The 26,991-nt window shown below is 49.7% G+C and overlaps 1 protein-coding gene across 1 annotated transcript in view; it reads right to left on the minus strand.

Moving 5' to 3' along the window:
• Window positions 1-709: 709 nt before the first annotated feature.
• The window catches only part of LOC139048065 (phospholipid-transporting ATPase ABCA3-like), a 134,194-nt gene continuing 107,912 nt past the window's right edge, over window positions 710-26,991 (minus strand). The window contains exons 23-25 of the mRNA XM_070522459.1: window positions 20,250-20,809; window positions 7,663-7,885; window positions 710-2,035 (exon numbers count right to left, since the gene is read on the minus strand). Of these exons, the coding sequence (XP_070378560.1) occupies window positions 1,814-2,035; window positions 7,663-7,885; window positions 20,250-20,809 (1,005 nt within the window). The 3' untranslated portion in view covers window positions 710-1,813. The remainder of the gene's footprint in view (window positions 2,036-7,662; window positions 7,886-20,249; window positions 20,810-26,991) is intronic.

Below are 26,991 nucleotides of genomic sequence, written 5' to 3' on the forward strand. Positions count from 1 at the left end.
GATGAACTGCAATTTTTTGGCGGTACGGTAAATGAAAGCGCTTGTTTCTTTGAGCTTCTACTGCATGACATTCCAGCAACATGCGGAGCACACTCAACTTCCAGCCACGTTTACCACGCGCAAGTGGTTCATCACCTCGTCAACAGGTATACGAGTGGGAGTGTGCGACTTCGTCCAAACCTTTCTATTATCGCTCGGCCCATGTGGGCGTCTCGTTAGTTTTCTTCCCTCCAAGCACCATGCTCAGGAGGCCTTGCATAGGAGCGCTGCCAGCTGCATTTGTGCATACTGCACGAGATGCAGCAAGGTGCACGAGATTAGACTAAACGAAAACCGTCGGCGTTTGTAGCGCGCACTTTCCAGGCTGCTTCCCTCAGACCACACAAGAGCAGCACACCACAGGCGGTATTATGCGGAACGCTGCCCCAGCTCTGCTGAACAGCCACATGCTCAGAGCGCAGTGCTGCGTTCCTTTGGCCTCAAGTGTCCGCGGACACGCCTCGTGTGATAACATGGCCTCTTGTGACGTTATCAGCATAATTAGAGTTTATCATCTAATGAACACGTAATGCATTACAGCATTACGTGATATCGTAAACTCAACTCGGGGTGGGCAAACGTCCCAGCGGCTGTATATCCCAATGTCCCACTTATTGATGGGGACGGACGCAAAAACTTGTCCGTATATTATTCCCTTTATTGAATCACTCAAGTACTAGAGAAAAGTTAACAGACAGGGAAGGTAGAAATCGCTATGCGCAAGGATACGTTGGCGTAGTTAATAGTACTTTTCAAGTATTAAATTTTCAGCCTTTTTCAACATGTTCCAAAACGTAAGCACTGTCGTGCGGTATCCTTGAAGGAGCGAGAAAAGCTGCTTTCTTCTTTTCTCCAAGCACCATGCTCAGGCCTTGCATAGGAGCGCGGTCGTGCGGTATCCTTTAAGGAGGGAGAAACGCCAAGCCAGCCTTGCTAAGAGAAGCCGGAAAATAATTGAATGAAAGCTGCGGGGATTTCCGAATCTAAACGTGTGACCATACTAAATGGCATAATTTAATTGCATACTCGTAGAGTGTGCCGGAAAGCCCTAAGAAAACCAGCAATAGGTAGAGAAAGATTGGCTTCGTTCTAACAAGTCTATATTATACCTAAGAAACAGTGCGTCAGTATGTATGTAGTGTTCACACATTGCTAACCACGCATAGTGCCGGAAACACAATGCAACATGGGCGTGTACCGCCACATACCCCAAAAATAAAGCGTAATGCAGTCGTAAAATTTATGGCAGCCCCTGACCACAATGACCTCCGCCAAGTAATAGTAGTTTATCATGTCAGAATTATTCGCCACTGTTTTGTTAAATGCCCACATGCAAGTCCTTTTCATGTATATTTTTCTGCTGTCGGCACGGTAGTGGCCATGGTATTACATACACATTATAAAAAGCACTTGGCAGTGAAATCAGAATGAAATTAATTTCAGCGCCCGAACAACTACGCCAACATTTCTAGTATCCCAATAGGAATCAAACCGCTTCGCAAGTTCTTGCGTAAACATTTAAAGTGAGGCATTAACGCGGGCATCGCGTTAATACCAAACAGCACAATACCAAACAAGAAAAAGGAAATCTCGCAAAATCGCGGAAAGGAGAAGCGCTACAATTTCGCGTGTGTTAGGACCTGCAGTTTAAACCAGCGTTCGACGTCCACGCTAGTGGTCCTGCAACACTTATTTCGGTCCATCGCATTTGTTCCTGCCCACGCGCACGCTAAACCAAGCGCGAACGACGTTGGCCGACGGTCGCCGGCACGAGTTAGTCGTCTTCGCATTCTTCGTCGGCACCGTGCGAAGCTGCGGCCGCCAGCATGCGGGCGCGGCCGCGCTCCCATCGGGCCAGGGCCGCGTACACGTGTTCCAGAGTGGTGGCGCTGATCAAGAGTTCGAGGACGTTGTGCTTGCGCTTGATCGACTCGGCCAGCGCGAACAATTCGCTCCAGGGAAGGCCCGTGTCGGCCATGTGGTACTCCAGAAAGCCCTGCGACGCCGGAACAGGTAACGCCATGGGCAACGAGCGCTGAGAGTGGGTAAGAGTGGGAGCTGAGGCAACGTGCGCTGAGAGTGGGCAACGAGGCAGGGTGAGAGTGTAACTACAATGCGCTGACACTGTCGGATGAGGGGGCCACGAAAATAGAATTATGCTTTGAACGTTTGGCACCCCATTAGCAGGATGATTTCCTAATCGTTGGTCAATTCACGTGCGTCCGATCCTGGTGGGTGCAATCTTTCCGGCAATACGGCTCATAATTTATACTAGGCCATTGCCCGTAACCTTCTAATCTCATGTGTATGGCCGATGATGTATACCGGAGAGTAAAGATGAAGTAAGATTGCTTAACTCGAGTGTATCAATAAGAATTTTTCTTGAAATTTCAGTTGAACATTTGCGGTCCACATTTCTTCAATATTGTACTGACAACTCTCAAATGTGTACATTGGTTGAATGGCACTCTAGTACTAAACAGTATGTTTCTTTGCAAGGTGGACAGAAAATTGAATTCGATGGAATTTTAGGGACATCGAGTCGTGAAACCAAGCCATGACTCTACTGTCGACAATTTCGCGCTAAGAGATTGAATCCATCAAGATAAAATCAAAGGCGAACTGCATTTCACGGATTTTAGACTAGAAATACCAGCACCGTTGCGTATGTATGGAGTCACTGATCATTTAGCATTTCTTATCAATTGAGCCGTTAGTGCGCAGTGGAGCTTCTTGTACCATGCTAACTTCACTTTTTGGTTGCTTAATGAGAACACACCTATCTTTACCGTTAAATAGTTAAAGAGGCCTCAGTAAGACGCTGTCAAAATTCATGACGTCACCAGGCACCGGTACATGAACTTCAAGGCAGCCGTCTTTAACGGCACCTGTCTTTCACTATTGCACGTTTTCTGCTACACCAAGCATCGTCTCGCGTGGCTTTTTTCGTGTTGTAGAAGGATGATTTACTGTTACAGCTCAAGTTGTATTTTCTCTTAAGTGCCCATTTAAGGACTTTTGTTTTGCTTTCCTTGAATGCTTTACTATGGTCAAAGTAGTGGGAAAGCACCAGCCAGGGGCTCGTGTCTACGTTTGAGTTGCCGAGCGATGGAGAAGTAGGACCTTTAGATGTAGTATTTATAGTTGAAGCTACGTTTACGGGATGCATAGACTGCGATCGGAAAAGCTACTCGTTAGCTACGATGCCGGGTGCTGAACGGCACATTCCAGTGGCGTTTCATGTTCTTGTCTGACCGCGGCTTCAGCAAAATATTTCCCGGAAACAGAATGTGTTTGTTTCAGAAACCATGTCATCTTACGTTTTCTTATGTTCGCAAAGGCACTCGGTCGTGGTCACGCCCCCCTGGGAGATAGATCACGTGTTTCTAAAGGGATACGCGACAGCGGCTAGCCTCGCGATATTCTCCAAATCTCTCAAAAACCGATATCGCCTATTCAGGTGTTCGGGACACGCGGGGGTACAGGGGACCGAGTATTCAGGCTAGCGGGTTAGCTCGAGCGTCGACTAACCAAGCGATGGCGTCCTCTTCTAAGTTTAACGACTATCCTTCACGAAATACAATCAATTTCAATGCCGAAGAGATGCTTGCTCATCAGCGCGTAGTCCGCAGAACATGCACGCCGCCTCAGCCACAGTTTCGCGTGGAAGATGTCTACGATTGGCGCAAAATATAGACAGGGGTATTTTCCCGCATAAAAAAGCTCAGCGACATGTATCCCACTCGCTATGGGGTCAACTGCCCTTGGTGCTGTTGCATGCCCACTCTAATACATGTAACCTAAAAATGCACCAAGCAGCCTCATAGAACAAAAAACAGTAATACTCTGGAGCAGTGGAAGGCGCAGCTCGCCCGCTCTGACCTGGCAAGACAAAAGTCCTGAAGTAGCCAGGCCAGGCTGGCAGCAGAGGGCAGTGGGGCCCTGGGGTGGCTATATATATATATATATATATATATATATATATATATAACCGTCACACGTAAGAGCCGTGCCATGACTGCGACGTCATGCTTTTATTCTAAAGCACGCACAATTCTTTGTCAACTTCTCCAGCCGTCGCGTTCTTCTATCGTCACACACTTCCCCTCCCCTCGAGAAAGTCTGAGTTTGGAAGGTGCAAAATAACGCGGCGATTTACTGACATGAAGAATGTCGTTGTCTCTGTCTGGAGGCATCCCTGAGCGGTTTATCTCATAGTTTACGGGCGACACCCTGCGCAGAATCTTGTAAAGACCTTCCATGATGGAACTGACCTTGCCGTTGTTCGGCTGCTATGGTGCTCATGAAGTGGTGAGTCACTGACTTGTAGGTCATGTGGGAGAAACTTCCAGTGCTAGATTATATTGTTCTTTTTGTGGTAGCCTGCGAGCTTTTAACCGAAGAGTTAATTGCTTCATCACCTGAACAGTTTCATCTCGTTGCTTCAATACAGCTGGATAAGATGGAATTCCGTACATCAGGTACGAAGGCGCGTAACCAGTAACTTCGTCAGGTGTCATATTGTGCATGTCGATGACATCCGATAGCAGCTTAATGCAAGACTTCTGTGGTTCACCGTTGATCTTGAATTGAAACCTGGTGACTATGGTTTGATTTGTCCTAGGGCTCATACCCTTGCAATGTGGATGATGAGACGACGTGAAGAGTCGAAGTATTGGGTTATGCTTTAGGAACTGCTTAAATTGTCTTGCTGTGAACGCTCTTCCATGATCAGAAAGCAACGTCCGTCGTTTTCCCGCAGCAAAAATGCGTTTCAACGGTGAAATGTAGGCGTCGCTGTGTTCACTTTTGTGAGCGAAGGCCCATACATAGCGAGTGGCATGGTCGTTGATCAAGTGGATCAACATTTTTGATGTGCCGTATCCAGACAATCCACAAATGGTGTCCATTACAAGGCGATCAAAAGGTTATTCAGCTGAAGGCAGTGACTCTGGTGACCTGCACTTCATTGCTTCGGTCTTCGTGCATTTCTGGCACGTGTCACAATGCCGAATGTAGCTGGCGACTTCGGCCCTTATATCTGGCGAATAGTATCGCGGAGGCAGGAGTGACAATGTCTTCTGCCCGCCGACACGCCCAAAATGTTGATAAACTTTTCTTAGAACAGTTGAGTGAAGTTCATAAGGCACGCATATCTTCCTTGGGCCTTTCTTCTTGACAATTATTATGCAGTTTCCTAGTGAGTACACTCCTTTGGGGCGCTCGTTAATTGTCACACACCTGAAGATATGTGGGTGAGAATAGAACCTAACCTAACCTAACCTAACCCTTCGTCATCGACTCGGGCTTCCCTCGCACGCCGCTGCGCTAGCGCTATCGCTGCCATATGACTCTCGGCGCGTCACGTGATAAGTACAAGGGAAAATGAAACCGAACATTACAACATATACGTTCTGCATTGTCTGCGCGAAGTAAGATAGAAACACGTAGTGCTGACGCCGCCTGCTATACTGTGCTATGTTGAACGAAAGTGCGGCGCTCCCGAACAAGTGAAAAAGCGCGGCCCAATAAATGTTTTGAAGTTTAAAGTTTATTTTTAAATAAACTTCAAACATCAAAGTGTCTTTATGGGATTGGCTTTTACCGCCACAGTATCCCAGGAAAGCTGACGCAGCTCTTGTACCGGCGGAGGACAGTATTTGCGAGAGAAACATCGTGAACAGCGCTGGTTACAGAGATCTGATCAATGCCGCGGTTAATGCATCGCTCCAGACAGACCTCCGTAGGAGGCAGGATGGGGTAAAGAAAGCTCAGCGCACCATTCCTTTCTCTCCGTGGAGTCGACACTGGCACGCTGGCACCAGAGTCTAGTTAGTAGCGAAGCCAGCAAAACGTCTGCTTGAGAAGGCAGCATTGACGGCACAAGTAACCTTCCATTATCTCTTCGGACGCACATTGCGCCTCCAGCCATCGTCGACGCAGAGGGAACAACTCCAAGCAGACATTGAAGATACCGAAACGTGCGCTCACGGGACGCTCGTGGGGTCTGCGGGTGCGTGTCGCCGTGGTCGCACGTGCGAAGAAACAGAACCCAAAGTAACCTGCTTCTTCGTCGGTTCCGCTCCTAGCCGAGGATGGGTTCACTTTGAACATGTTTAACAAATACGTGACGTGTTCAGAATTTGCGGTGCTGGTCGACCGTCGCTTGAGGCCGGTGACGAGAGCTAAATTCTGACCAATATTCTGACGCCAGGACAAGTGGATCATTTCGCTTTTCGAACCAATATAAGGTTCCGCCCAGGGCTAGGAAGTCCTGCTCACGAGGAGCAAGGATTGAGCAGATCGGGGCAGAAACTTATTTGCATGCACAACTGTTTTAACAGCGCAACTACACCCATTCTTCTATCCCCTTTACCATTGGGTTCTTCAGGATTGTTCTCAGGTTTTCACTCCGCACGTCACCAAGCACCTGCTGTTACTATGAAGCGAAGCACAGCTGAACTGAGAATTGTGACCCTCGCACCACCACCAAAAAAAGAAAAGATAGAGAGAGAACGCTGTTTCTTCAGCTGCTCGTTCGTTCACACTGTTGTATAGAAGCGGCGATGGTGCCGCTGCCTACTTCTGTTTCCCACCGCGCCTTCTTGGCGCCAGGTTCGTCGCATCACAAGGTTTATCTTGTTCCCGGAGTTGTGTAGCCTCTCGCCAACAGCCTTTCTCGGTTGAAGCGTAGCAATGCGGTATCACGTGTGAGCCGCGTACGCTTGCAACGCCTCCTCCATAATAAAATGCTTGGAGTAACTGAGTTCGGATGTGTTCTCACCAAGCCAGTATTTATTGTCATCGTAGCAGTCCCCCATTTTTACTTCGAACGGCGCACAGAGTTAGACTTGAAAGAGTTCAGCTAGAAACATGAACGTGACGAGCCAGGTCTTTGGACTAATTTATATCAGTACGGAGAAACACAAACTGCTGACAGAATCGCTTGTTACATCCGCTGATTGAAGTGAATATGCACTGTTAATTAATATGTTTCTGCATTTGGCATTGGGTGGCACAATTTGTGTTGAGTAGTTTTGTGCTTGGATTAATAAATTTGTAGGGATACACAGTATATACAGGGTGTCCCACCCTGTATATCCCACCCCTGCAACGGGGAAGCGTCGGTGTGCCCTTTATCTCCTCGGCAGCGCTCGGCCAGCAGCATGCATTTGTGCCGTCATCCGGCGAGAGCCGACCTTGTTCAACGAACGCACGCTTCAGAACAGCACGATGCCACTGCGCCCACGCTCCGTCAGCTGGCCTTGTTCATATTTCACGGGCTTTCTTTGCAACCCGGAAAAAAGAACTACGTGATAAACATCCGTAGAGGAAAACTCAATCGGTGGTTTCTGAATGTCCTCTACAATTCTGCATATAATATTCCTGGTCCTCAGACAATAATTAAAAATTTGGGTATTTCATTCATTATTGAGTTATCGAGAAAGCAAGAAATTGCCTGAGTTACTATAGGCTATTGCGAATAGTATGCGTTCGGTTCAATTCGCTTCCGACGCGCCTTTCATTTTTACATTCTTGGCTGGTTACTTGGGATACCCTGCATACGCCTATTTAAAAAGATACATAATATAGGCGCATACATGTACGTCCGCTGGAACGCACCTCGAACGACTGCTGTATCTTGCTGTCGGGGAAGGTGTTAGCGATGGACCGGATGAGCTTGTTAGTGTACTCATAGTCGTCCTTGTACTCGTCATGCATCTTCACGGCCATCGTGTAGCCCTGGGCGAACTTGGCCTTCAGATGCGACAGCGAACCTAAGCACTGGAGCTCGCCGTCGATCATGATGGCCAAGCGGTCACACACCTCCTCCACTTCTTCCATGCTGCGAACGGTGGTGATAGAGACGCATTATCGTGATGAAAAGCATATAGACATATTAAAATTGTTCGCGTCGTCATGCTATCTCGGCATCAACTGCGCAATGCGCGGAGGCTTAGAAGGTCTCGTTCGACGCCTTTAGCTCCGACAACGAGAAAGCCGATTGGACTGCTAAGCTCGATGACCGAGAGGGAGGCTCTGTACGCCTCCTACTGCCGATGTGGCCTGCCATCTAACACCCTGCAGTAACTACGCTTCCCCAATGGACGCAGCTAAATCACCAATCGTGCATTTTCGGCATTCATGGAAAACTGTGAAGCAACACACCTCAGAGCGCGGCTGTAGGCCCCGAAAACGCTTAACTACATTATGTCTTTTTTTTACTATTCCGGTCTCTTTCTCTTTTTTACTTCCGGTCTCTATCTTCTTCATCTTTTTATCCCTATACCCTTTCCCCGTGCAATGCTGCTGAGGTGTCCTCCTGTGACAGACAGTTACGGCACTGCACTTATCTCTTCCATTTCTCTTTAAAAATCACTTCACACACACACACATGTCGTGGTTTGGTTCCTGGCCGCGGTTTGGTTCCTGGCCGCGGTTGCCGCATCTCGATGGGGTCGAAACACAACAAGGCTTGTGTAGTTAGATTTGGGTGGACATTAAAGAAATCCAGCTGATAAACTTTAATTTGCTGTCCCTCACAATCACATCGTGGTTTCAGTACGATCTCAGCGTAACGAACAGTATGCGTCATGACATACCAATCGGAGCATGAGGTAGTCTGAGCATCTCATACGGGGAGCGGGCTTGTTCTTTTTACGGAGACCTGAGTAATAGCAACCATTTTTTGTCGGTCTCACGTACACTGTCGAGACGCCAAGTTTGCAATGCCACCGGCAGCGCCCCTCATCAAGCCTGCTGCTGCTGCATATTATCACTCCCCTCGCAAGCCGTGTTGCACCATTTCGGTTCCGTTTAATTTGAGAACACCTTTTGAGGAGCTCGAGCCCGACGCCAAGCTTGCCATAACTGTCAATCGGTCGGCCTTTGGGCTAAACTGCCCATTATTGTTTCGTATCGCGGTGACCGCTCATATGGGACGCTATGCTGTTTAGAAATAAAGCGGCACTGCTATGCAAGCGACAACTGTTTTCGCCAGTCAGCAGTGCCCGCGATAGTTTAATTGTCCAGCGTGCGTCGGCCTTCTACGGTTTCTTTCATCAAGTGCCCAGTTTTCCCGATCGCAACGTGTAATGACGCAGTACGTCCATTACCTTGGCCAACAATAACGCCTTACTTTAGAGCAAAGTACAAGAACATGATGTTGAAGGTATAGATGTAGCTACTGTAGTGGGTAATATGCATGTGGCGCTGTGCGGACTGCCACCGCTGTGGCGCGAGGCCCGAGCTCGGGCTGCTCGTGCGAGCGCCTAGGACTCGCGATCAAGCGCTACTTGCGATCCCGCGTACGAGCTGCAATAAACCCCCTTTCATTTCGTGGAGCTGCGGGGTAGACCTCGGAAACTGGAACTCCAAAGCAGGACGCTACCTACTGCTGCGACCATGCCTGACGAAACCACCCAGGAAGATGCACCACAGATTCCGGCGGTCATCGTTTCCGGTGTGTTGCGCTAGCGGGATCTTGCCATCTTTAGCGGCACCGATGATCATGACGTGGAGGATTGGTTGTCATCTTACGAACGGGTGAGCCAGCATAACAAGTGGGACGACGTCACCAAGTTGCACAACGTGCTGGTTTACTTAACCGAACCTCTGGTTCCGAAACCACGAACACGATTTCGCAACATGGAGCATATTCAAAACAAGTTTCGCAGAAGTGTTCGGGCGCCCCGCTGCGCGCAAGCTTCGCGCAGAACAACGCTTACGTGGGCGTGCGCAACATCACGGTGAAACATTCACAAGTTACATCGAAGATGTCATTGACCTGTGTAAACGCGTGAATCCATCAATGTCAGAACAGGACAAGATTATGAAAGGCTTTGATGAAAGACATTATGAAAGGCATTGATGAGGACACCTTTCAAATGTTGTCCGCGAAGGATCCGCGTACCGTGGCTGAAGTTATCAGTTTCTGCCAAAGTTTTCACGAGCTACGGAAACAACGCATCTTAGCTCGGCGCCCACCGCCTACGGAAGATTCGTTAGCAGCATTAATTATTGGCGACAATCACACAACTTTGCTGACGCAAATAAAAGAATTTGTGCGCGAGGAGGTTGCACGACAGCTCTCGAATTTGCCGACCACGGAGAATCCTTCTCAATGTTTGGCTCCAGCGATCCGACAGATAGTTCAAGAGCAAGTGACCGAAGCTCTTCCACCTCCGTGTCAGCTGGCTCCCGTGGCCGCGCCTCTGACGTATGCTGAAGCCGTTGCGCGGGCGCCTCGTCTGCCGGTGTTCTTTCCTCCGCCTTCCTCGCCGGCCGGCGGATCCCTTTTTCAGTGCACAGCAGCAGGGTACAAATCCTTGGCGCACTGCGGACAACCGCCCAATATGCTATGCCTGCGGTACCCCGGGTCATGTAATGCGCTTCTGCCACCGGTGCTTGCCGGCCTTCGTGGGCAGCCCGCGACGACCCAGCTCCGATTTCCGACCTTTCCGTATGCCTCAACGACCACCACCGGAAGTCTACGCTGCTGATGACATACCGGCACCGCAGTCACAGCTCTACGGCACTCGTCGCTCGCCTTCCCCTCGCTGGCGCTCACTCTCACTCATGCGTCGTAGACCCAGTGCCAGTACTACTGAGGCGGAAAACTGATTTCCGCAGTTCCTGAGGCATGAACTGCGTCATCGTCGGAACATCAAAGTCCTCGTTTTCCCCCCGCTAACGTTATTGAAGCGTCCGTTGATGGCATCAAATCTTTTGCGCTCGTCGATACAGGTGCTGCTGTTCCCGTGATTAGTGAGAAGCTTTGTCGTGCATTACGGAAAGTGACCATGAAGGCGTCGGTACCATTGCTTAGAACAGCCAGTGCACAACAAGTACAGCCAGTCGCTATGTGCACTGCCAGGGTGCTGATTCGAGACATCTTGCATTCGATTGATTTCTTTGTGTTAACTTGTTGCTCCCACGATGCGATTCTCGGTTGGGATTTTCTGTCGCGCCATCATGCCGTCATTGACTGTGCACGTGCTGAGCTTCCGTTCTCCGTTCTGTGCGATTTGCCATCTCACGACTCTCAAGTTCAGGATCTTAGCAGGATCTGTGTAGCTTCAGATACTGACCTTCCTCCTCACAGTGCTGTGTTTGCCCCTCTTTCATGCGCATCGCTTGCCGAAGCGACGGTCATGTTTACACCCGCTGCCGTCTTCATTCGCCGCCAGCCTATATTGTTGCCTTTCGCCCTCCTCACGGTTCATCATGGTGCTGCAGAAATACTGATTTCAAACCCAAATTCGTACACTTAGGTTTTGCACGGTGGCGAGACTATTGGTACCATCGAGTCTGTGGACGCTGACGTTACTGTGCATTTCCCTATTGCCGACGACGTAGCTACTGCCAACGTAACAGCACTGACACCCCATGTGCCATCTAACCGAGTACCACCGGATGTTTTTTGTCGCTCCATTGCCGATGACCTCGAACTGACACAACATGAGCAGCTAATAACTCTTTTAAATGATTTCCACGCCTCTTTTGACTGGAACCAAGCATCATTAGGCCGCACAAGTACCGTCTCTCACCACATTGATACGGGACATCACGCACCATTACGCCAGCGTCCGTACCGCGTGTAATCCACCGAGCGTCGTGTCATCACCGAGAAAGTTGAAGACATGCTTGACCGTGGTGTTATCAAGCCATCCTGCAGCCCTTGGTCGTCGCCCGTAGTGCTCATTAAGAAAAAAGATGGCTCGATCCGTTTCTGTGTGGACTATCGTCGCCTAAACAAGATTACACGAAAAGATGTCTAATCTCTACCGCGCATTGATGATGCCCTGGATTGTCTACATGGTGCTGAATTCTTTTCTTCCTTGGACTTGCGATCGGGCTATTGGCAAGTGCCAGTGGATGAATCCGACCGCTCGAAGACAGCTTTCATTAAGCCTGATGACCTGTATGAGTATACAGTAGTGCCATTCGGCCTCTGCAATGCCCGCGACATTCGAAAGGATGATGGATAACATTTTGCGAGGCCTCAAATGGAAGACGTGCCTGTGTTATTTACACGACGTGGTGGTTTTCTCCCCTGACTTCACCACTCACCTCTCTCGTCTACGCGGAGTCCTTACTTGCCTTGCTACCGCCGGCCTTCCACTTCACTTGAAAAAGTCCCGCTTCGGAGCCCGCCAGCTGACCATACTTGGCCATGTCGTTTCCAAAGATGGCGTCCTTCCCGACCCTGACAAACTCCGTGCTGTCGCAGAATTTCCGCGGCCCACTACACTGAAAAAGCTCAGAAGTTTTGTCGGCCTTTGCTATTATTTTCGACGCTTTGTGCGCAATTATGCCTGCATCTTCGCCCCCTGACGAACCTCCTGGCTGGCCCTGGTGACCTTCGCGATTGGACTGCGGCATGTGACCAAGGCTCCACCACTTTGCGTCGTCTGCTTACCTCACCGCCTGTTCTACGCCACTATGACCCCACTGCACCGACCGAAGTTCATACGGACGCCAGCGGCGTTGGTCTTGGAGTCGTCCTTTCGCAACGCAAGCCTGGCTTTCTGGAATATGTGGTTGCGTATGCGAGTCGTGCCCTCACGAAGGCAGAAACCAATTATTCTGTCACAAAAAAAGAATGTTTGGCTATAGTTTGGGCGTTAAACAAATTTCGCCCTTACTTGTATGGCCATCCGTTCGATGTTGTGACAGACCACCACGCGCTCTGTTGGCTTGCGTCACTGAAAGACCCGTCAGGCCGTCTTGGACGTTGGGCTCTTCGGCTCCAAGAATTTGACATTCGCGTCATCTATCGATCTGGGCGCCAACATTCTGATGCAGATGCACTCTCCCGATCGCCCATGCGATCCGACGAAACGCCACCCTCATCCATACAGTGCCCGGTTGCTACACTTGCTATTACTGACATGCCGTCTGAAGAGAGGAAAGATCCGTGGGTTGTGTCTCTCATTGACATTCTTCACAGTTCTTCAACGGCTACATGCCCTCAAGCCCTTCGTCGCCAAGCGACCCATCTCGTGCTACGGGACGCCATCCTGTACCGCCGAAACTATCAGCCGTACGGTCGCAAATGGCTGCTAGTCATCCCTCGCAATGTGCACTCCGACATATGCACGTGTTGCCACGCCGACCCACAACAAGCTCATGCTGGCGTCCTGAAAACCTACGAGCGGCTCCGCCAGCGCTACTACTGGCGCGGCATACATTCTTATGTCCGCAAATACATTCGGTCATGTGTAGCGTGTCAGCGACGCAAGACGTCTGCTCATACAACCTCTGCAACCTTTACCGTGTCCTGCTCGTCCTTTTGATCGGGTCGGCATTGACCTTTATGGGCCTCTTCCATGCACTGCTAAAGGCAATCGTTGGATAATTGTCGCAGTAGACCACCTCACAAGATATGTCGAAACTGCTGCACTTGCTTCGGCTGCTGCTCGTGACGTCGCCGCATTCATGTTACGGCATTTCATCTTACGGCATGGTGCTCCGCGAGAACTGCTCAGCGACAGAGGCCGTGTCTTCTTGTCCGAAGTTATTAATGAGCTACTCGCCGCTTGCCGCACTATTCACCGCACCACTACGGCGTATCACCCACAGACTAACGGTCTAACGGAACGGTTCAACCGCACTCTTGGTGACATGCTCACCATGTACGTTGCGTCTGATCATTCCAATCAGGACGATGTCCTCGCTTCTGTGACGTACGCGTATTATACCGCCGTTCAGGCTACCACAGGCTTCTCACCAATTTTCCTTCTTTATGAACGTGAACCATCCACTACCCTCGACACCGTGCTACGATATTGCCACGACAAACTTGGTGACATTCAAGTTGTGCGCCCTTTGCATTGGGCACAGTGCACGCCGTACAGTGATGATGATGTTAATCAACAACAGGCAGCGATCTTCGTGGCACGGGCAGCCAGTTGGACCCGGCTCGCATGCGCCACGCGCACGAGGTGTCACGCGAGAAGAGGAAGACGTTTTTCGAGCCCAGTTTGGGAACGCGACTGCCGCGGATTCCTGCCGGACCGCAGTGACTTTTACTTGTGGGCACAAGTTCGCCTTTAATAAATACCCTTGTTTTATTAACATCGTTACATTTCTGGTGGAGGTGCGGGGTATGAGTCGAAGCCCCACGAACGAAAGTCAGCGTAGCTCCGACAACCCACGAGTCCATCCCGTTGAACTGACACCTGTACACCAGCGGACCAGCCGCCGTCTTCGAGGTGACTCGCCCGAATTCGGCCCTCTTCTCTTCTTGCCAAGAGAAACTCCCACAACGGACGCCGCCACAATGACTACCCAGGTAACACCGGCACAGCTAGTCGTAAGCCAACCTCGCAAGCCGCCAACATTCCATGGTGACTCGTTCGAAGACGTGGAAGATTGGTTGGAACTGTTCGAGAGAGTGGCGAGCTTTAATGAATGGAATGAGAGACAGAAGCTCCGTAACGTCTATTTCGCGTTGGAAGACTTCGCAAAAACGTGGTTTGAAAACCACGAACTCTCTTTGACCTCTTGGGAGGAATTTCGACGACAACTGCTAGCAACGTACGCCAGCACGGATCGTAAAGAAAAGGCTGAAATCGCACTTCAAGCCAGGAATCAGCTCACAAACGAGAACGTGGCGATGTACATCGAGGACATGTCCCGCCTGTTCAAGCGTGCTGATCCCACCATGAGTGAAGATAAGAAGCTGCGCCATCTCATGCGTGGGGTAAAGCAGGAACTCTTCGCAGTTCTCGTCCGCAACCCACCGCGCACGGTTGCCGAGTTCAGGTGTGAAGCAACGACCATCGAAAAGACGCTGGAACAGCGGGCTCGGCAATACAACCGTGAGGCAAGCTGCGCACCTGTCCATGTCTTCCCTGGAGGCCTGCCAAATGACCTGGAAGCCCTGCGGGAGCTTGTCAGGTCAGTGATCAGGGAAGAGCTCAACAAGTTTCAGACACCTCAGGCTCCAGCTGCACTATCTATCGTCGACGTTGTCCGGGACGAACTCAGGAACGTCATACGGGATCCAGAGCGTGAGCCACAGCCGACGCGGCGCATCCCAACGTACGCCGACGTACTCAGGCAACCTGCGGTACACAGTAGTGGAGCAGTTGCGACGACCGTTCCCTACCCGTCGACAGTACAAAGTGCACCTCGTCTACTGGAACCACCGGCTGCCTATCAGCCTTTAGCACGTAGTGCACCTCGCTTTGTGGAACAAAGGCCCCGGAAAAGTGACGTCTGGCGTGACCACGAGCGTAGGCCTCTGTGCTTCCACTGCGGAGAAGCGGGTCACCTGTATAGGTTCTGCCCGTACCGTCAAGTTGGGTTAAGGGGTTTTCCCTTAAGCGCACCATGCCCCCGAAACGGTGAAAGGCCAGCGGAGATCGAAGAATACCTGTCGACGCGCCAAAGCCCCGTTACTCTTCGCCAACGTCAACCACGATCACCGTCACCCATGCGCTACCGATCGCCTAGCCCACGCGCGTCTCCAAGATTGCCTAGGCGTCGTTCACCAAGCCCACACCAGGAAAACTGAAGCAAGCGACCTGTGGAGGTGAGGCCGCTGATAACCAAAGTTACGAAGATCCTCCAACGCGATTCCAGTGCGGTGACGAGATAATTCCAGTCTACAGGTGCAGGAACGAAACGATTACGTCAGATTTGCGGTTGATAATAGACGGATGCGAGCTGAATGCCTTAGTCGACACCGGCGCTGATTATTCGGTAGTAAGCTTCAAGATGGCGAAGCGCCTTAAAAAAGTTGTGACGAAGTGGACTGGTCCGCAGATACGGACGGCAGGCGGCCATCTTATTACGCCCCTTGGCCGATGCACCGCAAGACTTACGATAAAAGGCTTCACTTACGTTTCTGACTTTATTGTACTGCCAGAATGTTCGCGGGAACTTATATTGGGAATGGATTTTCTACAAGCTAACGGTGCCATAATTAACCTACGTAGGTCCAGTGTATCTTTCTCGACAAAACAAGCTATACCTGTGGAAGAATCGGAGGAGCGACGTCTCGCTGCACTGCGCGTCGTTGACGATGACGTAACTGTGCCGCCACGCTGCAGTATAATGGTTCTTGTGGAGAATGAAAGATTTTCCGACCGCGAAGGCATAGCCGATGGAAACATCGAGCTCCTTTTCAACAAAGGTATTTGCGTGGCTCGGGGCCTTGTTCAGTTAAGCGATGGCCGTGCAAATGTCGCACTTACAAATTTCGGTAATGAATTCCAACACATCGCACAAGGAACAGCTATTGCCTATTTCCACGAGTTCTGTGAAGCGACCGAATTATGCAGCCTAACTACGTCAACTGCCCTGACAGGAACCTGCAGTGTCGACAGATCCATTACCGTCAACCCGAGACTCCCTGAAGCCCAAAAGAAACAGATATATGCCCTGATAAAGGATTTTTCTGACTGCTTCTCCACGTCCTCGAAGGTACGGCGCACGTCTGTTGCGAAACACAGAATCATAACAGAGGACGCCACAAGACCGGTATGCCAGCACCCGTATCGAGTGTCACCAAAAGAAAGGGAGATCATCAAGAAGCAAGTAGAGGAGATGCTTTCAGATGACGTTATTCAGCCTTCCAGCAGTCCATGGGCGTCTCCGGTAGTGCTGGTTAAGAAAAAAGATAACACACTTCGATTCTGCGTCGACTACCGTAAGCTGAACAGCGTAACCAAGCGGGATGTGTACCCCCTTCCGCGTATCGACGATACGTTAGATCGGCTCCGATGTGCAAAGTTTTTCTCCTCCCTGGACCTCAAGAGTGGATATTGGCAAATAGAGGTGGATGAACGGGACCGTGAAAAGACAGCATTCGTGACCCCTGATGGCCTCTACGAATTTAAAGCACTTCCATTCGGCCTTTGTTCCGCACCCGCAACGTTCCAGCGAATGATGGACTCTGTGCTTGCAGGATTGAAATGGCAGTCATGCTTAGTGTATTTGGATGATGTGGTCGTATTTTCCACCACATTTGACCAACATCTAGAGCGCCTGCGACTAGTATTAGAAGCTATTCGAGCAGCAGACTTGACAATTAAGCCGGGAAAATGTCAATTCGGCTTCGATGAACTTCGGTTTCTCGGACACGTCATCAGTGCTGAAGGCGTTCGACCAGATCCCGAAAAGACAGCAGCTGTTGCGAGGTTCCCGACACCCACGGACAAAAAGTCAGTGCGACGTTTCTTGGGTTTATGCGCATACTACAGAAGATTTGTGGAAAACTTTTCAAACATCGCTGAGCCCCTTACAATACTGACAAGAGAAGATCAACCTTTCATGTGGAAAAGCGAACAACAAGACGCCTTTGACGAGTTACGGAAACGCCTGCAAGCTTCTCCAATCCTTGCCCATTTTGATGAGACAGCCGACACTGAGGTCCATACCGATGCGAGTAACGTCGGCCTCGGTGCCATACTAGTGCAGTGGAATAACGGCCAGGAGAAAGTAATTGCTTATGCCAGCCGTAAGCTCTCGAAAGCAGAGACAAACTACTCCGCAACCGAGAAAGAGTGCCTTGCAGTCATTTGGGCAATATGTAAATTTCGGCCATACCTATATGGTAGACCATTCAGAGCAGTCAGCGATCACCATTCGCTTTGCTGGCTGGCGAATCTCAAGGATCCATCCGGACGACTAGCAAGATGGAGCCTTAGGCTTCAAGAGTATGACATTACTGTAGTATACCGATCGGGGAGGAAACACAGCGATGCCGACTGCTTGTCACGCGCACCCGTTGAGACAACTGTGTCAGAAGAAGAGGATTTCCCGTTCCTTAGCATTGTTGACACTTCACAAATTGCTCAACAACAACGAGATGACCCGGAATTGCTTCCGCTTATACAGCGCCTGGAGGGACTGGACGTTCAACTGCCGCGTATTTTCTCTAGGGGGCTATCCTCGTTCTGTCTGCGAGGAAGTGTCCTCTACAAGAGAAACTTCGAGAACAGCGAGACAAAGTTTTTACTTGTCGTACCCACATCTATGCGAGAAGAAGTTTTGCATGCATGTCACGATGAGCCGACGTCTGGACACATGGGCGTGAGCCGTACAGTCGCCAGGATTCGTCTGAAATATTACTGGCCCAAGTTATTAGCATCAGTGCAGCACTACGTCAAGACTTGCCGCGAGTGTCAAAGGCGCAAGACTCCATCCGTAAAACCGGCCGGCCTCCTCCAGCCAATAGATCCACCAAACGCCCCATTCCAACAAGTCGGTATAGACCTCCTTGGACCCTTCCCAACATCATCTTTAGGCAAAAAGTGGATAGTTGTGGCCACGGACTATCTGACCCGTTACGCAGAAACTGATTCCCTGTACAATGCAACGGCTGTCGAAGTTGCAAAATTCTTTGTCCACAATATCGTGCTCAGGCATGGCGCTCCCACAGTTGTCATTACCGATCGTGGAACGGCCTTTACTGCGGACCTAATGAAGTGCTTGTTGCAAATGACACATACTGATCACAGGAAAACTACTGCGTACCACCCTCAGACAAACGGTTTAACTGAACGCCTTAACAGAACACTGACCGACATGCTTTCGATGTATGTCGACGTTGAACATAGGCTGTGGGACGAAATTTTGCCATACATCACCTTCGCATATAATACGGCCGTTCAGGAAACAACACGAGTCACCCCGTTTGAACTTGTATTCGGCCGAGCAGTAACCACAACTTTGGATGCTATGTTGCCGTTAGAGGCAGAAACCCATAACTCATCTGACCTAGATGATTTCTTGCAACGAGCCGAGGAGGCACGACAGATGGCAAGGTACCGAATACGCCGCCAACAACGCATCGACTCCAGCCGGTACAACCAGCGCCGTAGTGAAGCTCACTACCAGCCCGGTGACAAGGTGTGGGTATGGACCCCAGTGCGCCGCCGTGGACTGTCTGAAAAGCTTCTGTGCCGATACTTCGGCCCTTACGAAATACTTCGTCGTATAAGCGACATCACTTACGAAGTGAAATCCGCTGGACACGAGAGCCCAAGACGGCGCAACTCCACGGAAGTTGTGCATGTTGTCCGCATGAAACCCTACGAGGAGAGGTCATGAACAACAACAACAAAAAAAGTGAGAGCCCACAGGAACCCCTACTTCGTCTCACGCATCGGGCCGATGCAGCAAGGAGGGGGATAATGCCACGACAAACTTGGTGACATTCAAGTTGTGCGCCCTTTGCATTGGGCACAGTGCACGCCGTACAGTGATGATGATGTTAATCAACAACAGGCAGCGATCTTCGTGGCACGGGCAGCCAGTTGGACCCGGCTCGCATGCGCCACGCGCACGAGGTGTCACGCGAGAAGAGGAAGACGTTTTTCGAGCCCAGTTTGGGAACGCGACTGCCGCGGATTCCTGCCGGACCGCAGTGACTTTTACTTGTGGGCACAAGTTCGCCTTTAATAAATACCCTTGTTTTATTAACATCGTTACAATATCATCCGGAAGGCTCTGAATTCCCCCCTCTTCTCGAAGCTGCTCTTCTGAAGAGTGCCACCAACTGGCTCGCTCGTTCACGTCGGCTACCGAAGGAATTCACAAAGATCGCCACGACAACGGGCAGCCCACACAGTCCTTCGCCGTGGACTCTCACGTCTGGCTTCAGCTGCCCTTTCAATCTCCAGGCCTTAGCCCAAAGCTTGCTCCGAAATATCAGGGTCCCTACCGGTCGTCGCGTGTACATCGCCGGTGAATTATGTGGTCGAACCGGTGACGCCATCTTCGGACAAACGCCGCCGTGGCCGCGATACGGTTCACGTCAGCCGCCTGAAGCCGAACCACGACCCCCTTATCGTATCATCACCTTAGGTCGCCAGGATGGCTCCCCTCTTCGCCGCGGGGGCAATTGTAGTGGGTATTATGCATGTGGCGCTGTGCGGACTGCCACCGCTGCGGCGCGAGACTCGAGCTCGGGCTGCTGATGCGAACGCCTAGGACTCGCGATCAAGCGCTACTTGCCATCCCGCGTACGAGCTGCAATAAACCCCCTTTCACTACATAATAGACGTGAAACGAATGGTAGCAGCCCTTCTTCGAAAAATAACAAGCGTCTGTTCAGAAGTCGTAATTTCGCAGTTTGCGCACCGCCAACTATTACGCCCACATTCGTTAAACGAGTCCTAAGCCCCCATTTTACGGCGTTTGTACTATTGACGCACCGTCCCTAGAATAAGGACATCCACAGAATGGCGACCCACCTTCCCGTCGTCATGATCACCGATATACGAGCCACTTCCTGGAGTTCGCGCACCGACTGCCACATGTCCCTCCGGGCGGCCACGTCCACGCCAGCCGTCGGCTCGTCGAGCAGCACCAGTGGCGGCAGACCGACCAGCGCAACGCCGACCGACAGGCGCCGCCGCAGGCCACCGCTGTACGTTTCGACGCAGTCGCCAATCACCGAGCGCAGCCCCACGAGGTGCGCAATGTCCCGCGTCACTGCGGCCACTTTGGCCTCCGGCACGCCCCGCAGCCTGGCGAACAGCGCCAGCGTCTCGGAGCCCGTGAGCTGCTCGAGCAGCCCGTCTTGCTGCGGACAGTAGCCCAGGCCGGCCTGCCAGCGAGCCGGTGCGCTCTGCATGGTAATGGTTCCCCGCGGCGTCTTCATCAGCGCGCGCCCTCGGTCGAGAGGCACGTCGGTGGCGATCATGCGCAGTAGAGTGCTCTTCCCTGAGCCGGGCACTCCGAGCAGGGCCAGCACCTCGCTCTCGGCGATGCCCAACGAGATGCCGTTGACGACTAGCCGCTTGCGGTACACCTGCACGCCGTCGTTATAGGGCTACCACCTTTACTGCCAGCCGTTGACAGGTCGTACACTAATTTTAGGACGTAAAGAAGGTTACGTAAGATAGGATTGTGCGACTCTGATGGCGGTCTCTAATGTGGAGTCACTTTAATGGCAGCGCCATGCAGGACTGTAGAAGCTTAGAATGTGAGCGTGTTTTTCTTCCGTTAAACCTTATACGCTCCGCAGCGCCCAAACGGTGAAAGTTAAAGCACGTACAGATGAATGAAATGTGTGATAGTACGTGTATGATACTGCGATATTGGCATAGGGACCCACGTCACCTTAAGGGAAGGTAATTTAACATGTCCGCTTGGGTAAGAAGAGAAGATGCCTGGTCCGGAATTAATGCCACACTTGCTTGAGGTCTCTCAGCATGCCGATGCCTCTCACGTCTAACCCAGTCATCAAACGCTCCGCTGTCGATGTTACGCACGCTTCAATGAGCGCAGAAACCTGGTATTTCCGTTACCCTGGGCTTTCTTGCAGTTTTGGTAATCTTGATGCAGTCAGAGTAAAAGCAGGCAAGGAACGACGGACTTCTGATGCGTTGGAGATCTTTAATAATTAAGCCTACAACAGTTCCGCACAACAAGACAACGCTTAGGTCATTGCGACTTCTTATATAGGCACATTTCGCTGAAAAATCCTCGAGGACATCCCGATCAAAAAATAAAAGTTTTGCTGAATGGTGGTAAGTACTGACGAATAAGAAAACACGTAAGGATGGACTTTGAATTAAGGTCTACAACTAAAATATTGCTATAAGAACATTTTCCTCGTAAAAAACAAAGCGTGCGCTTCACTACCCCATTCTGGAATATCCGGCAATGCTTCATGCATTTAGGCAAGTCCAACTACCGACTACCATTAAAAAGGGTGTTTGCCAAGAATCGAAAGGTCTGCTGCGACATGCTGCAGTTATAAAAGTAAGATTACGCTGAGGCGCCGACAGTTATTCCACATACGTAAAGCAGAAACTGCGTCATGTGACCAAGTGAACAAGTTTAGATAAGTACGAAGCGGTCAAAACGAATTCGCAAGTTCTCGTGACTGCTTGTATTAGGTAACTGAGACGAAATTCAGATGCTTTCTTTATTTAACAAGAATTGCCTATACCTTACGGTTTTCCGCGAAGTAGCTAACATTGTTACAGCATAAAGCACCAGCACTTATGAGCTAACTGTGTTCACAGCGTCATTATTTCTATGCAAGATCCAACAATTCGGCGACTTGGCATGCGTTCTTTGCAGTACAAGGACGACATATGCCGGAAAAAGACGAACGACATAAGAGCCGGCCTTGAAAGCTCATGAAAAGCAAGCTAGCATTCATTATGCTATGTAACGAACGAAAATAAAGACGGTGAAAAGTAGCTATACAAAAACTGCCAAAATTATTTTCCTTATATAAGGACAGTAGTAAGCACGCACGCGCCTATGGAAACCACCAGAAGGTGTGGTCTCTTACATGGAGCACGAACGCATAAAGCTTACCTATTGTCATCATCGAACGGGTAATATAGTTTGGTGGTTCACTAAGTGCACCATATAATCTAAACAGGGCAATGGTAGTCGGAAAGTCAGGAGGTCCAGCCTTAATACGAGCGTTCAGTCTTTAACGGATCCTCAACGTGGTCTCGGCATTGCAGATTACAAAAGAAAGTGCGGCGCCTACACCACTGCGTCGCAATACTGGCTGCCAAGTTTCAAACCGTTGCACCATGCGAAAATAGCGCAAACTTCAAGCAGAAGCCCGCAGGCAGACCCTGCTCGCACACGCACAAGTCGTTCTACGTAAGGCCTGCAACGTCCGCGATTATGGCACTTGCTCTCAGTACAGAGTTTAATGCAGAAAGCGTTATACCGCCACTCGGAGGATGCCGCCCAACAGAACAGAGGAACAAAAAAAAAACGGAAGTGGGCCTCGTGAAATAACCTTGACGGAAGCAGACAGGGAAGCAAAGTTGCTAGCGGAGGTTACTAGAGCCACAATAATGTTTCTAAGTTGGCAGTGAAGCTCGTCTCCTGGCAGCATGGCAACACATTTCAATTTCTCCTGTCTTCCTTACTAATGAATCAAGTGGAAAAATTATTTCAGAGGAAGGCCTCGTAGAGGGGCGCTACGCTTCGAGTGTATAACTAAAATTTCCAACGACACGAAGGGGAGTCTTTTAAGGGGCACAGCAGGAATGCAGCCTGTTTATCATAGCAAGTGTGTATCATCACCATTGCGCAAATCATTCAGCGTGCTGACACGGACACAAGTAGGGACGAAGAGAACCGCTATGTCCCTTTCCTTCCAACTCGTGTCTGTGTTGGCACGCTTTCTTCAGTAACATGAATATATGTTTTTAAAAGCTAGTTCCTTAATAAGTTAATTATCATAAGCTAGTCACATTTTGCGTGTGCTTACACAGTTATTTCACATCTATGTTTTCATAGACACGATAAAGAATGGAACTAACTGGGGGGTACCTTGCCTGTGTTTCGGTTGGATAAGGCATTAGCTCATTCAAACCCCAAGGTTGCAGCCTGATACCACAGCGTGATACCTTGTTGGGATGTTGCTCATGCCATTTTTCTGGGATTGTGAGGCAGGCACAAGAGCTGTCTGATGGGAAACTGCTTGATAAGTGAACATTGAGCCATGCTGCAGTATCTGTCTTCTTCAGTTGTCATCTTTGTGTTGCTACGACTGGATTACACTCACGTTAACAATAAAGCTTCCGGCTGCCACGGTTCCTTTCAAAAATTACTTTGCGCGTCTGCGTCAAGTTCGCAGTGGAAGAACGCCAAAGTAATTTGATCTTCGGAGAACATCAAACTTGGACCTCCGCACAACCTGCCACGACTGCAGCCAGGTCAACAACGTCGCAGAGTAAAGGCAATCATTGCAGGTGGTGTCCTACACCCACAGAGAAAGCCATCCTGCCACGTGTTTTGTGGGAAAGTCGGAAGACCCGAAATTTGATGAGTGCAAGCTTAGTGCTTGGCAAGACGCGATTCGTGCAATTTATGCGCTGCCCGCGTACAAGTGAATTGCCAAGTCGCCAATGCAGGAAAGGCAGCGAGTCAAATGCCAGTGCACCGAGAGGTGATGAGAAGGGCAAAAACGGCTGGCTTAGCCAGCCTCACGTATGTAGCAGGCTGGTATTCAAGAAAAGATTCTTACACAAGAATTGTTCTTTAAGAACAGACGGAAACCGCTCATGACGTCAGACGTTATTAGTGAAGACGGCCAGCCAATGACAAATATCACTTACGAACAAACAGCTTCGTGCATTTGGTCCCTGTTGCGTTTTCTCACTTGAAAGCTCCTATTCATTCTGTGTTTGTCACTGCCAACAACTGAACGCATCTTCCTGTAAGAGAACCGGGACCTGGACAAGTGCATATACACTCATACGACGTGACCGAGCACGCCGTGTAAGCAAAACACTGTAGAATTGCGGAAACCTGAGCAAGTTCAAATACCTTGGTGTTTACGAGGTTCCTTGTATCATGACGCTCGGTTTTAAACACCATTCTGTACTTAAACCTGCAAGTTCTTCCCTCGGGCCGCCATGGTGAAGTCAGCCTATGTAATCATTACGTCCTAAACTCCTTCGAGCTGACAATTCGCAACTATTATTCACACTCTTCCATCATCTGGAGTACTTGGCCGTTGGTGTGGGGTATTCAAAAACTTCAAATCGCGATATCCTGTGCATCAGCAAGTCCAGACATGCTGAGACGTACACTGACGCCTTTCTTTTTTTTATTTTGCAACGACATCGAAAGCCTGAAAGCACACAAAAAAAATCACGATTGCTTGCTGAAGGACAGAACAATGTAAACAGCTGAAACGCTGGGCATGTGACGTATTCATTATGCTAGCTGCCCGTAGCACTTTTGTTGTTGAAAGGTACACGGAGCAAGGAAGTCTTCATATTATCAAAAATCTAGCGAAACACTTAAAGCCGCTCACAAAATTTGGGGCTACATTTCATTAAAAAAAATGTTAGCATTCTTTTTCCAATATTAGCGCTTCAAAGAAAGTGACGCCCCCGCTATCACCGAGACTAGCCACTCGGGCCAACGAATAGAAATTGAGAAAAGCCCTATATTGAGCCCCTAAGTCGAACTATTTCAATGATATTAGCAACACAGCCGCAAAGAATTGCAATCTATGAAAGAAGTGTTATTAAATTGATTTGATCCCTTACTCAGTAAAAACGCAGTTTACGTCAAGAAGGATGCGAAGTAATCACTTTCCTCTTATAGAAAGCGTTAGCTGTCATATTGCCATACGTTATCTTTCTGTCCGGGACAGGGAGCAGACACACGGGAGACGATTTCCCTAATACGACCTGCGGCTGATGCGGAAACGGGGCACGGCTATAACTCTGTGATCTGTGTAAGCGAAATTGACAGCATACTTTGAATATGAATGAATAGCGCGCAGAGGACGAAACAGTAAAATTTAGACACACACGAGCAGTACGAACGCTAACTTCCAACAAATTTTATTTTTCATATACATCACTTTTATATGCCCGAAGAAGAACATATCGCTTATCAAATCTGTATTGGCGTCTCAGAAACGCTAGCTCTTTATCGCAGAGGAAAATAGAAGGTGTGCTCACGCATGTGCGTCCTGCTCTGTTCATCTTATCGACGTCAATGATTTTCCGAGTTAGCCTGTCTTTGCTCCTTCCTATGATAATACATTTATCAAGGAACTGTTTGCTCGTTTTTGCCTCACAGGAAGGGATGTGATCAGCAAATGTTCGCCCTCGGCCATACCTGATATTGCGAGCATGTTCCATAAGGCGCTCGTTCAAGCACCTACCGGTTTGTCCGATATAGTGGTTCCCGCACAAGGGAATGGTGGAATTCGGTACATGACACATTCATTGTGAGTGACGTAAGGTTTTCGATATCTGACCATGCATCCTCGCACTTTGTTATTGTCAGCCTTTTCTTTCTTGCACAGTGTGGCAAGTTTCTTCGGGGCCGAGAACGCGACGGTTGCATTCGCCGGTTGTCCAATCCTTTTCAGGTTGTGGGAAATCTGATGCACGTAAGTCAATACAACAATATGCTTACGTTCGTCGAGCAACGGATTCGAATAACATTGACTTTCTGATTTTACTTTCCTGAGAAGCTTCTAGGCAACAGACATTTGAACATGCGTTGGATAACTAGCATTAGTCAGTCTCTTCGTGTGCAGTTTAAAACTCACTCATCATGTGTGTGCAGGATTTTCGGAGTGAATTGTGGAAACAGGAGCAGACAGTAGCTCTTTTACAAGTTTTGAGCGCGCAGAATGACATGGCAGCGCAGCTTTGTTGCTTCGTTGCTAGAAGGCCAAGCAAATGCGATTAGCATGAGAGGTGAAGTACAAGGACCATATAACGTAAAACTATTCCAATACGTTTTTATTCCGAGCTCCTGACGTGACATCTGCGTAACTGCCGACGCAAGCATCGGGCAGTGACCAGCAGTATTGTCTGAACGGACTAATCAAACACTCTCCTCATTTATGGGAGGTTACTTTTGTTTGCTTTAAAAACGAATAACATTGCTTACACTGAGCAGCTTGGCTTATCTAATTGGCTGAGAAGAGGCGAGGAGCACGCTCCAGTGGAGAGAGATGCGATGGGGCCGAGCCAGTGCACTGAAAATTGATAACCGGATGAAGAGGGTGGTGTCGGCGTCTGCGATTGGTCCGCTCTCCCTTATTGAGATTACGGTGGCTGGTCGAAAATCGCGGCGGCATGCAACGGAAGGTTAAGAATGCCGCTAAAACTGATCCTCAGCAAAAAAGAGTTGGCAGAGCGAGGTCGTAAACGTGCCTAAAGTGCTCGAAAACGTTATACGGTCACGCAAAAAGATTTATTGCAGGCAAATAAACCCACGCTCCTCGGCCGGTGCGAGTAGCGAGTGCCTGAGCAATCGGCGGTGCCCATCTTTTATTCCTTTTGGAACGGGGCAGCCTGCGGATATTCAGAGAAAAATTCAGTTTTGTTCGGCATAATAATGCATCTTTAAAGCGTACACGCCACTTTGACGCGGTGAGTTATCGCGGTTTTGTGATTACGCGTAACAGGCAGATGAAGTGGGTGCAGCCATAATACTTTTGACCAATAGCCAGGGCTAATGGCGAAAAGT

Source organism: Dermacentor albipictus, chromosome 7 (genome assembly GCF_038994185.2).
Source record: "Dermacentor albipictus isolate Rhodes 1998 colony chromosome 7, USDA_Dalb.pri_finalv2, whole genome shotgun sequence".
Lineage (NCBI taxonomy): Eukaryota > Metazoa > Arthropoda > Arachnida > Ixodida > Ixodidae > Dermacentor > Dermacentor albipictus.